The sequence below is a fragment of the Myotis nattereri genome (assembly GCF_964212035.1).
Source record: "Myotis nattereri genome assembly, chromosome: 13".
Taxonomy (NCBI): Eukaryota; Metazoa; Chordata; class Mammalia; order Chiroptera; family Vespertilionidae; genus Myotis; species Myotis nattereri.
Window position 1 is genome coordinate 24,754,233 of NC_138088.1, and position 20,624 is coordinate 24,774,856.

General features: G+C 41.6%; 1 protein-coding gene and 2 pseudogenes across 3 annotated transcripts in view; 1 reads left to right on the plus strand and 2 right to left on the minus strand.

Moving 5' to 3' along the window:
* JMJD1C (jumonji domain containing 1C) overlaps positions 1–20,624 on the plus strand; it is a gene marked incomplete at its 5' end in the record, with an annotated part of 215,247 nt that overhangs the window by 40,079 nt on the left and 154,544 nt on the right. Inside the window, one exon of the mRNA XM_081104872.1 lies at positions 7,882–8,046. Coding sequence (XP_080960998.1) covers positions 7,882–8,046 — 165 coding nt within the window. The remainder of the gene's footprint in view (positions 1–7,881; positions 8,047–20,624) is intronic.
* Positions 5,395–6,225, minus strand: LOC308529138 (H/ACA ribonucleoprotein complex subunit 3-like; annotated as a pseudogene). The gene is made up of 2 exons: positions 6,164–6,225; positions 5,395–5,596 (listed from the first exon to the last, which is right to left on the minus strand). The product of its transcript is annotated as an H/ACA ribonucleoprotein complex subunit 3-like (transcript).
* Positions 12,331–14,096, minus strand: LOC308528674 (eukaryotic translation initiation factor 4B-like; annotated as a pseudogene). The gene has a single exon. The product of its transcript is annotated as a eukaryotic translation initiation factor 4B-like (transcript).

Genomic DNA, 20,624 nt, shown 5'->3' on the forward strand with positions numbered 1-20,624 from the left:
CATCTAAATAATTAAAAATTAACTTTTGCTTTCTTGATTTCTGATCCACCTTATTGAGTAGTATTTCCTTCTGGAGCTATATGTGGTATTATAAAATTTGACTCAGGTTTGAGTTCTCACTCTGCCAAATGTTAACTATGTTAGATAAACCTTTCTTTCTAGGTTTTGCATTCTCACCTATAAAAAAGTACCTAATATCTACTTTATAGGTGTGTATTGTGACAGAATTTAGAAGTTAAAAATGAATTGAGAGAGTATACATACATGTGTTACATAATACTTCTTAAATTTCAAAAGCTGTATGATGGTATTTTTTATAAGGATTGCTATCTAAATATTTATTGCAATTATCTTAAAATAAGATTTATGTCTCTCTGGGAGCAAGAACTGTATCATATATTGATCCTTGTCATTACAACTGGTAAATAGCAATGTCTTATAATTTAGGTTGAATTTCCTAAAAAATTAAAACAAGTATAGCATGTTTGACATTTCTTTCCACCGTAATGTATTCATTCCATCTATGTAACTTTAAACTTTAATGTTAAGAAAACATTCTATATGGATAATTTCTATTACATATTTATAAATATTATTGCTTCTGATTATTCTCCTTCCCAAATTATCATGTTGTCACCCTTGGATTCGTGGATTTCTAGATACCTTCTATCTCTGTTACTTACTTTTTCTTCTTCTTTAGCTGCTTGAAAAATAAATTATACAGGCATGTTACTATTCCAATAGCAATTTCATTTTCCTAGCTTTTTTGTGTGAAGAGATCATTTTTATTTCTTTATGTCAAAATATTAAATATCTTAAAATTAGTGTAGTTTAGACATTGGGTAATAAAAAAAAAACACAAAGATTAAAAATATCATGTATATTCTTGTCTCCCCCCTCCTTCTCACTTTAGAATGAGATTGACCAATTTCTCTGGTGGTCCTTTTTAAATTAAATTCGTTGTTTTTCTGAATAATTGCATTTTATGTGTCCTTTCTCCTTATAACATTTTAATATAATGGAATCTTAATCATTGTGACAAATCTCTAGCCAGACATTTTCTCTGTATATGAAGTGTATTATACTTTTAGGTCAAAGAAAAAAAGAAAGTGAGGCCAGCATGTGTCAGTTACCTTATTGAGTCCTTTTCTGACATTATCAGGTTTAATTCTTACAACGACCCTCTGAAGTATTAATTACCTCTATTTTACTAATTTGAAAACAGGATCCGAGAAATTTTTTCATTCATGGTCTTAGTGTTCTAACTCTAGAGAATATGCTCTTTGTGCTGTAGTATATGACCTGCAAAGTAATGATTCAGAGTATTGAATACCACTTTACCATTCTATAATAGTTTTTGAAATCACTTATATAACTTTATCATCTGAACTTAAGACCTTCAGTGTCTTAGATTATAAATAATAATTCTCAGTACTCTTATTCATTGTTGGTCTTGCTAAATTGATACTTGTCTAGAATATTCTTTGGAAGCATATTTGTGAAGTTTTAAAAAGTTCATGGAGTTTGGATAAGTAATGTACATTTGAGAGTAGGACAACTTATATTAGCCTGGAGCAGTTTGTTGGGTTTGCTGGTGACAGCATTTCCATTTCCCTGACACTGACCATATTTCTTTAAAGAGTTAAAACAGGGTTCCGGCGACTGGTGTTCTCCTTTTCTCTTGACATTAGTTTAGGTTGCAAACATTATTTTATTCCTGTTTTTAATCAGTGCAATCAAAAATTATCTTATGCTTCTCTTCTATCATGAGAGCTGAATGAGCATGGTATGTTTCAGGAACAGGAAAAAAATCAAGGTACCAATCTATAGAGTAAGGGACTAGGGATTGTAGCAGGATCAGAAGAATGCAGAAAACAGATCTTTAGGGTCTTGTCAACCAGTGTTAAGTTCAGACTTAATGTAGTCCCATGGGAAACTAATAGAAAGTTTGAAAGTAAGGGGGATAACTAGATATCTATTTTCCGGTTTTAATATCTTACTCTAAAACAAATAGAAGACTCTAAAATGTACTCTTTAAATTGCAAAAATGTAGATTGAATGCTGTCAATATAACAGAAGTCTAATTTATAGTGGGGTCACTGCGTAATTATACATAGGTATAGGGATTCTTCCCAGTCTACAGCTGGAGCTCTTGAAAGCTATTTTATGTTTTGAAGCAACATGACAATTAAATCCTGAAACCTGGGAGTTACCACATCCATTTTCTTCATTCTGATAGGAATAGGAAATTAAGATATTCCTAAAACATTTTTTTTCAGGTGCCTTTTACTAGTATACATAATTTTATTTATTGCTCAATACAGAGGACAAGACAAATTTTGAAGCATGTATGTGTTTATACTTGGAAAATTTGGGAAAGCATAAAGAAAAATTAGTACACCACTATCGGGTAATTTTCATTGGCATTTTTGCAAGTGGCTTTTCTAGTTTTATATATATATATATACTAGAGGCCCGGTGCACAAAAATTTGTGCACTCAGGGGGAAGGGGGGGGGGTCCTCTCAGCCTGGCCTGTGCCCTCTCGCAGTCTGGGGCCCCACGGGAGATAATGCCCTGCTGGCTTAGGCCTGCTCCTGGGTGGCAGAGGGCAGGCCCAATCCCTAGGTGCAGCCCCTGGTTGGGCTCAGAGCAGGGCCGATTGGGGAGTTGGGGCGCCGCCCCCTGTCATGCACAGAGCAGGGCAGATCGGGAGGTTGCGATGCCACCCTCAGTCACGCTCAGGGTAGGGCCGATTGGGGGGTTGGGGCACCGCCCCGTCATACTCAAGGCAGGGTCGATGGGGAGGTTGCGGCGCCACCCCCCGTCACCCACAGAGCAGGGCCAATCAGGGGGTTGGGGCGCCGCCACTGTCACACTCAGGGCAGAGCTGATGGGGAGGTTATGGCTCTACCCCATCACACACAGAGCAGGGCCCTTGGGGGTGGGGGGGTTGGGGCACCGCACCGTCACACACAGAGCAGGGCCGATCAGGGGGTTGGGGCGCCGCCACTCTCACACACAGAGCCGCAGGGCGATCAGGGGGTTGGGGAGCTCCCCCGTATCAGGCACAGAGCAAGGCTGATCAGGAGGTTGGGGCGCCTTCCCCTGTCACGAACAGAGCAGGGCGGATAGGGAGGTTGTGGCCCCGCCCCCTGTCACACACAGAGCCACAGGGCGATCAGGGAGTTTGGGCGCTGCCCCCTGTCACGCTGATCTCGGTGCTGGGTGGCCTCGTGGCTCCGCTGATCCCGGTGTTGGGAGGCATATTACCCTTTTACTATATAGGATAGAGGCCTGGTGCATGGGTGGGGCCAGCTGGTTTGCCCTGAAGGGTGTCCTGGATCAGGGTGGGGCTCCCCACTGGGGTGCCTGGCCAATCTGGGTGAGGGGCTGAGGGCTGAAGCTCCCAACTGCTCCTTTTTTTCTTTTTTTTTTATTCTGGGCCAGCTTTAGCTCTAGCTCCAGCTCTGAGGCCTCTGTTGTTGAAAGCAGGTATCTGGTTTGTCCAGCTCTGAGATCCTGGCTCACTGAAAGCAGGTTTCTGGGGGTTTGTTTAGCTTCTATATTTGTTACAATGTTTCAAACTGCAGGCTCAGAGGCCGGCAAGGCAGGCGGGGAACGTTGGTTTCCTCTGTCACTGAAGCAAGCAAGCCTCATGTTAGTTTCAAGCTGCCTGGCTGCCAGCCACCATCTTGGCTGGCAGTTAATTTGCATATCTTGCTGATTAGCCAATGGGAAGGGTAGCGGTTGTACGCTAATTACCATTTTTCTCTTTTATTAGATAGGATATTATTTTATAGTAGAATTGTAATATAATAGCACAACAGTGAAAAGTTGTAGGTCCTGTGTTAGGCTGAGTGATTGATGAGGCCAGAATATGAGAGAGTGAACTGGAAACATAGGAAGTGGTGTTTGAGGAGTAAAGTGTTTGAAATTGCAGTTATGGAGAAACTGTAGCTAGAGGAGGGGAAGGAGTGGTTCATGTAGGATGGATGATAAAGGAAGAAGAATGAACTTTGCAGTAAGGAATAAAGAATAACCTAATCCATCTCTAAGCTCAGTAGTATAAGGGATATAGTAGGGAAAACAGTCATAACTTGAGAGGAATCCAGCAAAAAACTGTGTCTTTGAAGAAGACCCATATTTAATTTAAAGGAAGAAGTGGAAATTATGGTGGATTTTTACTGTATTATTTCAGAGATCACTGTGACAGGTTTTCGAGAGTTCTATTAAAGAACATATATGCATAACCCATATAACACGGACTACAGAATGGCGATGGCTAGAAGGAAGGAAGGGCAGGGTGGAGGTGAGCAAAGGGAGGGAAAATGGGGACATATGAGCCACATCAGCCAGCGCTGAATAGGTAGTTTTAATTAAAAAGTAACACAGGCTTATGTAATATATCTCTTCAAAAAATGGAATCACTAATAAATGCAGTAGAAGGAATCCTAGACTCCTCATCCATGTTACAATTTTCAGTTTTAGTCCTAATCCTATCTATCATGTGAAGAACCTTTGGAATTTAGCCTCTGTGATAACAATTTTATCATATGTTAAAGTAACACCCATCTTTTTTTTCTTTGAAGATTATGTTGAATATAGGATGAGCAAAATATTTGAAAACTCTTAGCGTATTGTAAATTAAATATATTATGCATTTATAACGTTTCTACTGAGTATAAAACAGAATGGGAAATTTATCAGTAAATAATGAATCAACCATTACCTATAATCAAAAGGTAACTAATAAGATTTCCAACTACAGTTGACTCTTTTTTATTTTATTTTTTAGCTTAAATTTTTTTTTACAAATCTTTATTGTTGAAAGTATTACATAGGTCCTCCTTTTCCCCCTTATTAATCTTTTCCCATCTGCTCCCCCCCACCCCCCCACCACCAACCTATTGTCTGTGTCCATGGTTATGCATATATGCATACAAGTTTATTGGTTGATCTCTTCCCACCCACCCTCCCCTGCCTTCCCTCTTAGGTTCAACAGTCTGTTCATGCTTCTATGTCTCTGGGTCTATTTTTGATCATCAGTTTATTTGGTTCATTAGATTCCACATATGAGTAAGATCACGTGACACATCTTTCTCTTTCTGGCTTATTTTGCGTAGCATAATAACTACAGTTGACTTTTTTTTTTCTTTCAAATAATTTTAATAATGTGGCAGTCAAAATATGAAAAACAGCCTCAAACGTGTTGCCTTTAAAGGTGGTGCTACCATGATTGCTTTGCACAAGCATGATCAAAGGTAATGATGATACTGGATTCCAAAGAGCAAGGGTGTTAAGAAGGCTTCAAGGCTCACAGACTGAAAAGCTTGGTTTCGGGAAGACTCAGAGGAGTCTCAGGTGGCAGGAAAGACATGAAATTTAAGGGACCTTCACAGTACAGGGTGCGGTTACTGGGTCATCAGCACCTTGAAACGTTTCTTGATGGTGATTCGGTGTCGAGAGTATTTGTCGTCTGGGGAGAACCGAGCAGGATGGGCCGAGCATATCTGTTGTCCCGTAGGATCAAACTTCTTCAGGGTATAGACCCAGTCTCCCTGTTCATGGAGGTAATACTGAAGAAATAGGATCTTGCTGAAGCAGAAGGTTCCAATTCTGTCTGCAGCTCAGTCTACTGAGGGCCTCACATCTACAGTCAACTCTTGAATGGCATGGGTTTGAACTGCTCAAGGCCATTCATACATGGATTTTTTTTTTTCAATAAGTACTATAGATGTATTTTCTCTTATTATTTTCTTTATTTTAATAACATTTCCTTTTCTCTAGCTTGCTTTATTATAAGAATACAGTATAGTCCTAACCGGTTTGGCTCAGTGGATACACATCAGCCTGTGAACTGAGAAGTCTGAGGTTCAATTTCGGCCAAAGACACATACCTGGGTTGCGGGCTTGATCCCTAGTGTGGGGCGTGCAGGAGGCAGCCAGTCAATGATTCTCTCTCATCATTGATGTTTCTATCTCTTTCTCCCTCTCCCTCTCTGAAATCAATAAAAATATATATTTTTAAAAAAGAATACAGTATATAATATACATAACACAAAATAGGTGTTCATCGACTGTTTGTTATTGGTAAGGCTTCCGGTCTGCAGTAGGTCTTTACATTGAATTTATGTCCTTTGGGTTAGGGAAATGTTTACAAACCTTGGCTTTTTGGGTTCTTGACTGAAATGTTTTGTCAGTAAGACCATATTATAATTGTTCATGAGGGCAAAGCAGATAATGTTCAGGTTTTCCTTAACATTGTCTCTGCTTCAGTTTTTCTGGAGCTCCCAGAAGCCCATTTATACTACAACTTAATAATTAGATATGAGAATCTTATAAAATTTTAAATAGTGGGAGAAATTTGTATAGTTTGAAACCTTTGCATAACACCAGATAGACCTCATCTCAACCCCTAAGGATCATTCTTAGAAGAAGCCGACAGTGTTGTTTCTAGACTTGGGCTCCTGCTTGACTTTGTGTGGATAACTAGAAACAGATGTTAACTCCTTGAACAGTGTATTCCTGTCTTTACCAGTTCTAATAGGTAAACACATCTAATTAGCTTTCTAACGGGAAGCAGCACAAAGACCTCAGAATCAGATGTATCTTTTACCAGTTTGTCTCCATGTTTAAAAGTCCATGATAGCAGGATTCAGAAGATATTTAATATTTATTAAGCACTTTGTACATGTGCATCACTGTACTGGACACTATAACAGCTCTACCCTCAATGAATTTGCACCTATAATTTAAAGATACTACATTTAAAGAATATAGGGTAGTATATGATCATATGATAATATAATGTGTGACAGATAACTGTTTATAGGAGTTCAAAGCTAAGTTTGTTAATGTGGGAGTTAACTTACATGCTGAAGAACTTGAAAGAGTCCAGCACAAACAAGATTTAAATACAGGGAAACTGAAACACTTCAGGTATAATGTAGCAAAAGATGGGTGGAAGAAAAAGATAAGAACAAGACTGCCTTCAATGTAACTCAAACTAATCGGGAAGACAGTTCTATGAAAAGATAACTTTAGAGAATTAATGAAAAGGGATGTAAATGGGGGCCAAAAGGGAGTAGAATGGTTGAATGAGTTATAAAATAGTCCGTTTTGGTTTTCCAAGTATAACATCCTTGTTTTCTTCCCAGGGTAGAGGAAAAGCTTTCAGTCTTTCACCATTGAGTATGATGTTAGGTTTGGGTTTTTCAATATGATCTTTATTATGTTAAGGTTGTTTCCTTCTATTCTTAGTTTGAAGTTTATTTGTTTAAACATGAAAGTGTTTGTCAAATTTTTTTTTCCTGTATCAATTAAGATAATCATGTTTTTGTTCTTCATTCTGTTAGTGTGGTGTATTGCATTGATTGATTTTTTATGCTTTGAAATATCTTGCACTGCTGCCTGTCATTGTATGAAAGTTTTATTGGAAAAAAGCCAATCTCATTTGTTTACATATTGTCTAGGACTGCTTTCATACTATGAAGTCAGAAGTAAGTAGCTGTGACAGAGACCATATGGTTTGCAAAGCCTAAAATATTTACTGTTTGGTCCTTTATAGAAAACACTTTCCAACCTCTGCTTCTAGAATCATCAGTATCTATATAGTGCTCTAGTCTGTCTTGAATAGGTATTGGTCAGTCTGTACTGACCAACATTTTATAAATTGCTTTTCTTAATAAACTTATGACTTATATAATAAGTAGGGGTTATAATGTGGTTATGGATAGGTTACTTAAATAATGATTTTAAGTGAAATGTTTATTTGAATAATGAATTTGGTAATGTCTTCTCATTCAACGTCATGGCTTATACATATTTTAAAATATCATACTCTGTATTGCTTATGGAGTTTTATGTTTTCTTTTCCATAGGTGTATGTGGAATTTGATGATCTTGAATGGGATAAACGAGAGTGGGTTAGAGTTTATGAAGATTTTTCAGCCTTCTTGGTGGAATACCACTTAATCTGGGCCAGGAGGAACAACCCTAGCCAGACTCAGGGATCAAAGAGCAAGCAGATTCAGTGGCCTGCGTTGGTAAGATCACTTTGTTTCATTAAGCATTTTTATTTTGTTTAAAAGAACAAGAACTAAATGTAAGTTTAGGTTTATCTGCTGATTATCCTATATAATAAAAGCCTGATATGCTAAGTGTTTGGTCGTCTGGTTGTCTGTTCAACCAGTCAAAGCGTAACATGCTAATGATATGCTAAGACCACTCAACCGCTCACTGTGATGTGCACTGACCACCAGGGTGCAGACGCTCCGACCAGTAGGTTAGCTTGCTGCTGGGGTCCAGCCAATCAGGAATGAGCAAGATGGGCTGGACATGCCCTGGAACCCTCCCATGGCCTATATAATAAAAGGATAATATGCTAATTGACCCTCACACTGTCACAGAGATGGTGGTGCCCACAGCCACAAGATGGGGACATCCAGTGCCCTCAGCCCCACTGGGGCAGCAGGCGTGCGGCAAGGCCGGGTCCACCCCCAGGTGGGCCAGGCCACTCCACGCACCTGCCTCTGGAGTCCCCAAGTCCCCTTAGCCACCCAGCCACCCAGGGCCGGCCTGAGGCGCAGGCAAGCCTCAGATGGCCAGTCACTATGAGGCGCACTGAGCACCTCTTGGTCCCTTTGCCTAACCGGCAGGCTCTGATCACCCAGTGGCAAATGGGGAACTGGGGTGGGGGGCAGGGCCAGGGAGCAGGTGGAATGACCGACCTCTTGGTCCCTCCCTGTAGCCAGCAGGCTCCGATTGCCTGATGGCAAACAGGAAACCGGGGGTAGGTGGCAGTGGAGGTCGGGGCTGGCTGCAGGCAGCCGAGTAAGATGGCCCTGATCACAGGCCAGGCCTAGGGACCGTACCTGCACACGAATTTGTGCACTGGGCCTCTAGTCCTATCTAATAAAGAGGACTGCAACGCACAAGATGGCTACCCCCATGTGGAACACAAGATGACCGGCAAGGGAGGGCAGTTGTGGGCGATCAGGCCAGCAGGGGAGGGCAGTTAGGGGTGACCGGGCCGGCAGAGGAGGGCAGTTGGGAGGGACCAGGCCTGCAGGGAGGGCAGTTGGGGGGCGACCAGGCCAGCAGGGGAGGGCAGTTGGGGGCAATCGGGCCAGCAGGGGAGCAGTTAGGTGTTGATCAGGCTGACAGGGGGGTGGTTAGGGGGTGATCAGGCTGGCAAGCAGAAGCGGTTAGGGGCAATCAGGCAGGCAAGCAGGCGAGTGGTTGGGAGCCAGCAGTCCAGAATTGTGAGAGGGATGTCCGATTGCCCCTTTAGGCCCGATCCCGGTGGGCAGTCAGACATCCCTTGAAGGGTCCCAGATTGGAGAGGGTGCAGGCTAGGCTGAGGGACACCCCCCCCACAATTTGTGCACCGGGCCTCTAGTCCTATCTAATAAAAGAGAAACATGGTAATTGGCGTATGACCACTACCCTTTCCATTGGCTAATCAGGGCAATATGCAAATTAACTGCCAGCCAAGATGGCGGCCGGCAGTCAGGCAGCTTAAACTGAACATGAGGCTTGCTTGCTTCAGTGACAGAGGGCTGCAGTGTTCCCCGCCTGCCTTGCCAGCCTCTGAGCTTGCAGTTTAAGAAACATTGTAACAAATATAGAAGCTAAACAAAACCCCAGAAACCAGCTTTCATCGGGCTGGGATCTCAGAGCTGGAGTTGATACAGAGTTTCAATTATAGAACCGAAACAAACCAGATACCTTCTTTCAGCAGCTGAGGCCTCAGAGCTAGAGCCAAGCCTCAGAGCTAAAGCTGGCCCAGAATAAAAAAAAAAGAAAAAAAGGAGCAGTTGGGAGCTTCAGTCCCAGCCTGAAAACAGCCCTCAGCCCCTCACCCAGACTGGCCAGGCACCTCACTGGGGACCCCCACCCTGAAGGGTGTGTGACCAGCTGCAAACAGCCATCATCCCCTCATCCAGGCTGGCCAGGCACCCCAGTGGGGACACCCACCCTGATCCAGGACACCCTTCAGGGCAAACCAGCCAGCCCCACCCATGCACCAGGCCTCTATCCTATATAGTAAAAGGGTAATATGCCTCCCAGCACCGGGATCAGCGGAGCCACGAGGCCTCCCAGCACTGGGATCAGCGGAGCCAAGAGGCCTCCTGGCACCGGGATCAGCATGACAGGGGGCGGGGCCACAACCTCCCTATCTGCCCTGCTCTGTTCGTGACGGGAAGGCGCCCCAACCCCCTGATCAGCCCTGCTCTGTGCCTGATACGGGGGAGCTCCCCAACCCGCAGATGGGCCCTGCTCTGTGCGTGACAGCGGGGAGCTCCCCAACCCCCTGACCGACCCTGCTCTGTGCGTGACAGGGTACGGAGCCCCAACCCCCCTGATGGGCCCTGCTCTGTGAGTGACAGGAGCCAGCGCCCCAACCCCCAGATTGGCCCTGCTCTGTGCGTGACGGGGGGTGGCACCGCAACCTCCCCATCGTCTCTGCCTTGAGTGTGATGGGGGGCGGTGCCCCAACCCCTCAATCAGCCCTACCTGAGCGTGACTGAGCGTGGCATCGCAACCTCCCGATCTGCCCTGCTCTGTGCATGACAGGCGGCAGCGCCCTAGCTCCCCAATTGGCCCTGCTCTGAGCCCGACCAGGGGCTGCACCTAGGGATTGGGCCTGCCCTCTGCCACCCAGGAGCAGGCCTAAGCCAGCAGGTCGTTATCTCCTGAGGGGTCCCAGACTGCGAGAGGGCACAGGCCGGGCTGAGGGACCCTCCCTTCCCCCCGAGTGCACAAATCTTTGTGCACCGGGCCTCTAGTATATATATAAAAGCCTAAGCAACTGTTCGACCTGTAGCTATGATGCACACTGACCACCACGGGGCAGACGCTCTGGCCGATAGGTTAGCTTGCTGCTGGAGTCCAGCCAATCAGGACTGGGCGAGACGGGCCAGACATGCTCTGGAGTCCTCCCGCAGTCCCTCCCCGGCCAGTCACCCTCCCGCAGTCCCTCCCTGGTTGGCCGGCCCTGATCAGGACCTGGCAAGATGGGCCGGACATGCCCTGGAGCCCTCCCGCAGTCCCTCCCCGGCCTCGATCGTGCACTGGCAGCATGCAGAAGAATTTCATTTTATTTTTTTATTTTTATTATTGTTTAAAGTAATAATTAAAGGTAGGAATCTTATGCTCTTCATACCTGCCCGACTGCCCAACCTGATTCAAGACATTGCCTTACTGTCATTGCCATTTTTCTAAATGGAAGTCCCTAGACACTAATCACACAGGAAACTGCATGTGTCATAAAAATGCACACCTTTTCTGTTAAAAGATGTCTCTTTCTCACTGGCTCTATTGGCAATTCTCCAGTTAGTTCAACACTTTAAAGGCTGTGGCAGCATGCAAAAGAATTTCATTTTATTTTTTTATTTCTTTTTATTGTTTAAAGTATTACATATGTCTCCTTTTTCCCCGATTAACTCCCCCCCCCCCCACCCCCGCCTTCTCTCTGAGGTTGGATGGTATGTTCAGTGTTTCCTTGTCTCTGGATCTATTTTTGTTCATCAGTTTATGTCATTCATTATATCCTACATATGAGTGAGATCATGTGGTATTTATCATTCTCTGACTGGCTTATTTTGCTTAGCATAATGCTCTCCAGTTCTATCCATGCTGTTACAAATGGTAAAAGTTCCTTCTTTTTTGTAGCAGCATAGTATTGCATTGTGTAGCTGTACCACAGTTTTTTAACCCATTCATCTGCTGATGGTCACTTAGGCTGTTTCCAGATCTTAGCTATTGTAAATTGTGCTGCTGTGAACATAGGGATGCATATGTCCTTTCTAATTGATGTTTCTGGTTTCTTGGGATATATTCCTAGAAGTGGGATCACTGGGTCAAATGGGAGTTCCATTTTGAACTTTTTGAGGAAACTCCATACTGTCTTCCACAGTGGCTGCATCAGTGTGCATTCCCACCAGCCGTGCAGGAGGGTTCCTTTTTCTCCTCATCCTCTCCAGTACTTGTCATTTGTTGATTTGTTGATGATAGCCATTCTGACAGATGTGAGATGGTACCTCATTGTTGTTTTGATTTGCATCTCTCAGATGATTAGTGACTTTGAGCATAATTTCATAATGTCTCTTGGCCTTCCTTATGTCCCCTTTCAAAAAGTTTCTATTTAAGTCCTTTGCCCATTTTTTGATTGGATTGTTTATCTTTTATTATTTATTTTTAAGTTAAGCTCTCCTGAAGGTGGGGAGTTTTATTTATCTTGTTAGTTTTGTTTGCTCTTGAATGATCCAGATAGAGAGAGCCTCTGAGAAAGCTGAGGATGTAAAGGTCTGTTTGGTGTCATCTCCCTAGTTTTCATCTTCACCATCAATGGAGAGAGTAGCATACTTGCTTACAGAAATGAAGAAGGCTGGATTTACTCAGGTGCAGAATGGGAGTCTTAATCCTTTTTGTGTCTTTGCTATCTGATTCCTTCCAGTGGTCTTTATTCCCTCCATCTCCTGTATAAAGACTGAACTTCCTGCTTTTGCCTTTTGGGATACTCCATCCACTGTATTTTCATGTGCTTTCCTTGGTGGTCCTTCCTCAGATGGTTGAGCTGGAACAATTTTTCCCCCACCACTTGTAGGGGATTGCTGCTCTGTGTCTGAGCTCTGAGATCATCAAGCAGGACGGTTAGACTTTGCTTCACCCAAGCATTCTCCTTTGGTGGAGGAGCTGGCTTTACCTTTAAGGGCTTTTCAGGTTTGGGAAGCTTAGAAGTTGGAGAGTGACAGTCTTCTTATTGAGTGCTTCATTTTCTAAAGATTTCCCACACTCTTTCCTTCTTCAAATTTCTGCCCGATGTGGCAGAGGTCCCAGTCTGTGTGATGACTCACTTCCTGTCCTTAACTTTTCCTGTTCCTGTTCCTGAGTTAATTCACTTAGCCATCTTGTGTGTGTCTCTTTCAAGTCCATGGTTCTAGTTTAGGCTCATTCAGCTAACACTGCAGTTTCTTCCATTCTTTCCGTAGCTGCTCCTCTACTTCTCATTGTCTAGCAGCTGTGTCAACAGGCTTTGCCCCTCCAAAGATAGATGCTGCTCAACAGGACTAAAAGGTGCTAGCAGAGGAATCATCTTCTTTAGGAGTGTTCTGAGGCTTTAGATTCAATTTGGGTCTTTGGGGGAACACTATTATCACACCTGTAATCATTCCAAGAATAATCATTGTATCTGTCATATTTGTCTTCATAGCAGTCCCTGCCTCCTCTGTTGTGATCATCTCTACAGTGCCTACCAAATGTTCTGCCACTGCCTATCCTGGAATCATAGCCTCTATTATAGTCTCTGCTGCCTCTATCATGATAGTAATCCTGGCCCCTGTATGGATCCATTTTCTGTCTTGGGCCATAATGAAAACTACCAGTACCTATCAGAGTATAGGTCTCAATCGTAATGATCTCGATACTTGTCTACAAAGCTGTCATCACCTCTTCTAGGTGGGTAAATATCAAAGCTGTCTGTAGCAGGACAGGCCCTCCAGTGTGTATCTATTTAGTCAGAATCTCAATTTCGATCTCAGCCAAAAGAACCATCATCCCTGTCTTTATCTTGTGTTTGATCAGCGATGTCCACTCGAATTCTCCTGTTATTTAGAGACTCTTCATTGAGACTCAGGGCATTGAACAAGGAATCCAGGTCCTCAAACTCAGTGTAACCAAAACCTTTCAACCTTGCTGGATTGCTGGGTTCACTTGGTAAACAGACCACACTGGTATTTAATCCCCTAATGAATTCCTTAATGGAATCTTCTGTCACATTATAGGGCAGGTGCCCTAGAAAAGCAGTGTGGGGTGGCAATTTGGGAAACAGCTCCTGTCACTATTGAGTTCCTGAGCAGCCTGTGGAACAGTGGGAAAGATAGAACAGTCTATTGAAGGTGCTCTGTACATAGCATTATCATCATTGTGCCAAGTGGTTGAAACATCTCCTTCCAGGTTGCTGTTTCATGAGCCCCGCTGACTGGTTTGGGGACAGATGTGCTTCCTCCACCAGTCCCTCCATCCTTAGCCAGAAAGTCTGTTAAGGACTTAGTCTTCTCTGTCGTAGTTCTTTTTTTGCTGAGGCTGCCATGTTAAAAGAGGGAGAGAGAACAAAAAGGCTTTATGTGTCTTTTTGTTAATAGTCTTTCAGCATATTTACTCTCCTAGTAATTTATTATGTGCATTAGGGGAAGCATAAATTGTATTAAAGGATACTAAAAGTTGACTGGTTTGTGTGCAGTGTGGAATAACTTTGCCAAGTGAAACTTTGTAGGTGAATAATAAGAGGATAAGAGGATACTTTATAACTGCTTCTTATAAAGCATTTAATAGCATATAATTTCCTTGGATTGTAGATAATAGCAGCTATTTAATGTGAAATTATATGTTCAGATAATAGGTAAAATTACTTCGTATCAGGAAATGTTCCATTTAGGAAAATATATTAGGTTATAATAAATTATCAGTTTTATAAAAGAAACATGCTAAATTAATAAGATCATTAATTGTATGAGGAAAAAAGCCACATCTGTTTAACCATTGTTATCTCAGTTTTCTGACATTGTTTAGCATGTAATAGGTATGCAATGTATATGAATAAAAAATGTTTTTACATTAATATTAAAGAAATATTTTAAAAGCCATTAAAACTTATTTCAGGTATCTATATAATAAAAGCCTAAGTGACCGTAACGGCGGAACGACTGGTTGCTATGATGTGCACTGGCCACCAGGGGCAGACTCTCAATGCAGGAGCTGCCCTCTGGTGGTCAGTGTGCTCCCACAGGGGGAGCGCTGCTCAGCCAGAAGCTGGGCTCACTGCTACTGAGTGTAGCAGTGGTGGCGGGAGCCTCTCCCACCTTCACAGCAGCACTAACGAGCCAAGTGGTAAGGAGCCTGCTGCTAAGGAGCAGTGAGTTGAGCAGTAAGGAGCAAGCAGGTGGGCGGTAAGGAGCAAGGGATCCCGAATTGCGATAGGGATGTCCAACTGCCAGCTTAGGCGGACATCCCCCAAGGGGTCCCGGACTGCAAGAGGGATATCCGACTTCCGGCTTAGGCGAATATCCACTGAGGAGTCCCAGACTGCAAGAGGGTGCAGGCTGGCCTGAGGGACACTAACTGTGCACGGATTTCGTGCACCGGGCCTCTAGTTTGGTATAAGTATTGTCAGGGTATTTACTTTCAGATTTTTAAAACATAAATTAATTATTTACAAGGATAGTTTTAGTTGCTAATAATTATACTACTTACAAATTTTTCTTTTTGGTTAACATTTTAAAAGTATGAGGAGATAAGTATTTAAAAAGAAAAGATAGGGAGGGAGGAGATGCAGTGAATTGAATTAATGTCATTTTTAAAAGAAAAATATAATATGGAAAGACAAAAGGTGATTTTTTTGATAGGATACTGTGAATACTTTAGCAAAATAAAGAAGATAATTTTATCCATGATTGGTATTAAAAATAATTGGTTGAATGAATATGTAGAATGGTTAATGTGTAGTTTTTAAAACCATGACTAGCATGCTTTTTTATTTTATAAACATTAACTCAAAAATTGGTTAAAACTTGTGAGTAATTATGACACATACTAGAGGCCTGGTGCACAAAATTCATGCATAGATGTGGTCCCTAGGCCTGACCGGTGATCAAAGAGTGAGTGTCTGGCGTGGAAGGGCAGGTCCCAGCTGACCACTGGGCTCTGGGCAGCACCTGGGCCCCCAAACCCCCACGTGCCCCTCTCGACCTGAGTCACGGCGCAAGAGTCCCCATGTGAAGATGTGGTGAATGTGGCCAGACACCATGAGCAGGGGCACAGCGTGGACCTCCGGGCTGCCCAGCGGTGCTGCACGGAAGCTGGGCGGGCAGCACGCTCTCTCCTGGCGGGCCTAGCAGACCGGCTCCTGTGCGAACCCACAGGGAGCCCGACCAGACCCTGTGGTCCTGGCGGCTACAGCCCGGCTCACCCAGAAGAAGCTGTGTGGGTGCCGGTCGGGCTCCTCACGGGTGCCCAGCACCTGAGCAGGGGCCCTTCCTGGCACGTGAGCCCTGGCGTCCTGGGGGAGGGTAGCAGAGGGAGTGAGAGCAAGTTCGGCAGACACCCAACATTCTCAATGTACCTCCATCCCCATCCCCCTGACCCCCAGGTAGCTGGCAAGAGATCACAGCCCCCTTCCTGGGTGCCGCAGGAGTTTGGTCGCTACCACCCACCCCCAGTTTCCTATTCCAGCCCGGGGCCTGACCCCAGTCAGGCGATCAGGGCCTGCCAGTCGCTGGTCTCCATCAGGTGCCACAAGCAAACAAAAGAAGTTGGTGCCCACTCACCTGCTCTTCCATCCCGCTGCAGTCCTGCTCTCGTCAGGGCCCGTTGGGGCCAGCAGCACCTCCACTGCCACCTGCTGCCAGCGCCGTGTTACCGACGCCCGCCAAGTTCTGCACCCCCCCCACCCCCCCACCCCTGTGGTCAGCGCACGTCATAGTGAGCGGTTGAACTCGCAGTTTCCCTGTCAAACGACTGCCCAAGGGGGCAATTTGCATATTAGGCTTTTATTATATTGGATGTGAATTTTGCATGAAAAGTCTCAAAACCAGGAATCAGCAATATCAGTAATGCCAGAAACTGTGCCTTAGTATTATAGTTAATGAATAAACATAACTTTAAAAAATCTTTGGGTTAAAATCAAGATCAATTCCTAATGTATATTCATAAGTTTTTAGTATTTTGGAGAAAATTTCTTTAGGAAATAACTTGTGTCATTTTAGAAATTTGTGTTGTAAACCTTTTAACCTCACAAAACTACTTAAATAATCACTAAACCTCCTTTTAAATTTCAACTTAGTTTTTCTAATGTGCACAAAAAAATGCACACATTGTAAAAAAATTGGAAAATGGTATAAAGTAGAAAATCATAATCATCCTACTTTCACTACCAAAGAGCCAACTTACTTTGATGTATCTTCTTATAAAATAAATTTCTCTGCTTTCTTTTCCCCCCACAGATTTTTAAAATTTTTAATTATGCTAATATATGCTTAACATAAAATTTTCCATTTTAATCATTTTTAGGTATAAAGTTCAGTGGCATTAAGTATGTTCCCATTGTTGTACATCCATCTATCTATAGAACTTATTCCATCTTGCAAAACGGAACCTGTATTCATCCCCTCCTATTCTCAGACCCCGAAACCACCATTTTACTTTGTCTTTATGATTTTGACTACTCTAAGTACCTCATGTAAATGGAATCATACAATGTTTGTCTTTTTGTGATGGCTTATTTCATTTAGCACAATGTCTGCAAGATTCCTCCATGTTGTAGCCTGTCAGAATTTCTTTTATAAGGCTAAATAATATTCCATTGTAGGTATATACAAGTATTTATCCTAGTTGTACTAGCATTTATCCTATATTGTACTAGTATTTATCCTTTTGTCTATTGATGGACACTTATGTTGCTTCCACCTCTTGGCTATGCTGAATAATATTGCTGTGCACATGGGTGAACATATACATACCTCTTTTAGATCATGCTTTCAATTCTTTTGGGTATAAATCCAGAAGTGGGTTGCCGGATCATATGGTAATTTTATTTTTAATTTTTTTGAGAATTTTCCATACAGGTTTCCACAGCAGTTCTATTTTACATTCTCAGCAACACTTGTTTTTAATTTTTAAAATATGTTTTTATTGATTTTAGAGAGAGAGGAAAAGGAAAGGGAGAGAGAGATAGAAGCATCAATGATGAGAGAGAATCACTGATCGGCTGCCTCCTGCATACCCCTGAATGGGGATCTAGTTCACAACCAGGCATGTGCCCTGACTGGGAATCGAACTGTAACCTTCTGAGTCATAGATCACAACCACTGAGCAACACTGGCCGGGCTGTCCTGGTTTTGATTTGCATTCCCCTAATGATTGGTGATGGTGAGCATCTTTCATGTGCTTTTTGGCCATTTGTGTATCTTCTTTGGAGAAATGTCTATTCAAGTCCTTAGTCCATTTTTTGAATTGGATTGTTTGTTTTTGTTACTGAGTTTTAGGAGTTATCTGTATATTAATTCCTTACCAGATATAATCTGCAGATATTTTTTTCCAATCTGTGGATTGCCTTTCTAACTCTGTGGACAGTATCTTTTGATGCAATAATAATTATAATTCTCATGAAGTTCAATTTGTCTGGTTTTTCTTTTGTTACTTGTATCTTTGGTGTCATATCCTAGAAGTCATTGCCAAATTTAGTGTCATGAAGCTTTTGTCGTATGTTTTCTTCTAAGAGTTTTATTGTTTTAGGTCTTACATGTAGGCCTTTGATCCATTTTGAGTTCATTTTTGTTTATGATTTTAAGTAAGAGTCCAACTTCTTTTGTTTGCTTGTGGATATCCAATTTTCCCAGCACCATTTGTTGAAGAAAAGATTGTCCTTTCTCCATTGAGTGGCTTGGCACCCTTGGCAAAAATTATTTATACATATATGCAAGAATTTGTTTCCCAGCTCTCTCTTTCATTAGTCTGTATGTCCGTCTTGATGCCAGTACCACACTGTTTTGATTATTGTAGCTTTATAGGAAGTTTTAAAATCATGAAGTGTGAGTCCTCTAACTTCATTCTTTTTCAAGATTGTTTTAGCTACTTAGTGTCCCATATGAGTTTCAGGATTTTTCTCTGTTGTTGGGATTTTGATAGGGTTTGCATTAAAACTGTAGATGGCTGTGGGTAGCATTGACATGTTAACAATATTACACTTTCTAATTCATAAACACAGGATGTCTTTCCATTTATTTAAGTCATTAAATTCTTCTAGCAGTGTTTTGTAGTTTCCAGTATACCAGTGTTTCACCTCCTTAGTTAATTCCTATGTAATTTTTTTCCTTTTGATGCTATTGTAAATGGAATTGTTTTGTTAATTTTTATTTTTAGATTGTTTGTTATTAGAGTATAAAAATGTAGCTGGCTTACTTACATGTTGATTTTATATCCTTCTGCTTAGTTAACATAGTACTCAATTGTGAAAAGCTGGAAGCTTTTCCACTAAGATTGGGAACAAGACAGCGATGATATTCTATTCAAGATAGTATTGAAATTTCTAGACAGAGTAGTTAAACAAGAAAATGGGGGAAGGCATTTACATTTGAAAGGAGCAGTAAAATTATATGGTTGCAGATGAAATGATCCTATATATAGAAAACCCTAAAGATTATAGACGCACATGCACACACACAAATATATATGAAACTAATAAACGAAGTAAAGCAACATGATACAAATCTCTGTTTTCTTTTAATCATAGTTTTAGGTAAGACTGCATTAAAATTGTAGGTCCTGCCTTTTTTTTTTTTAACTTGATGTTTTACATTATATACCTTTCTCTTCACAGGGCAATAACTAACATCATATTTCAGTTTTTTAATAATTGGTATTGTAGTTGTTTCTAGTTTTTGTGTGATTGTAAATAACTGTGATAAATCTTTGTCTGCAATTATGATTATTTTTAAAATTTAGAATTACAATAGAATTACTGGCTGAGGGTATGAACTTGAAAACAACAAAAATCTAAAAATCTTCTGATACTCCACGAATTATTTAAACGTTGTACTTACTCACATTGTCTCCATTCAGTGTATGGGCCTTTTCATCTCACCTGGACCCTAACACCCTAGTTCCTATGCCCCCCTCACCTGCAAGCATTGATTACTTATTATTTTTTTAAATATATTTTTTATTGATTTTGGAGAGGGAGGGAGAGGGAGAGAGAGATAGAAACATCAGTGATGAGAGAGAATCATTGATTGGCTGCCTACTGCGGATCGAGCAACCTGGGCATGTGCCATGACCAGACCTTTCAGTTTGCAGGCTGACACTCTATCCACTGAGCCAAAGTGGCTAGGGCTGATTACTTATTTTTATACCATCTTGTTTTAAATCCCAAACAAACATGCAAACGGAGGATTTTTACAGCTTAAGGAGGGCAGAATTGAATTGACGATTACACCATTTATATATCTACTAATTTGATATTTAAAAATACTACTTCATTGTTTTAATTTTCATTTCTTTAATGTGATGAATATTTTTTTATATTTATTAGCAAAATGTATTTTTTGTGAATTGTCTGTTTTCAATTACTTATTAGGGTTTTGTGTTTTTATAATAATAGTTATGAGCATTCTTTATATTACAGCTATTATAAAAAAAACCTTGTCATATTTGTTTCATGGTTTGCTTAGCTAATTTTATGATAGCAAGTCTTCTTGAATTGTATGTTTATATTTAAAGAAAGTCTATATAATGGGGTATGTTCCTTAATTTAGACAATTAGACTGTGTCTTTCTGCTTTCTTTCTTTGTTTCAAGATGTTGTAAAAATAAATAGAACAAATAATTGAAATAAGAATGCTTGAAAATCTTTAGAAAATGACCATTTTCAGTTTTACAAGACTTTGCAAACATTCATTTATTTATAGTACATGACAGAGTCTATTATTTTCCTATCTGTTTATTAAAATAAGGCTCATTTAAGCTTATCTACAAGCAGCAGTTATGAAGCCAGAATTTTTAAATTCCTATAGAGCAAAACAAAATATCTACAAATTTGAGAAATTTTAGGGATCTATATTAGGTGT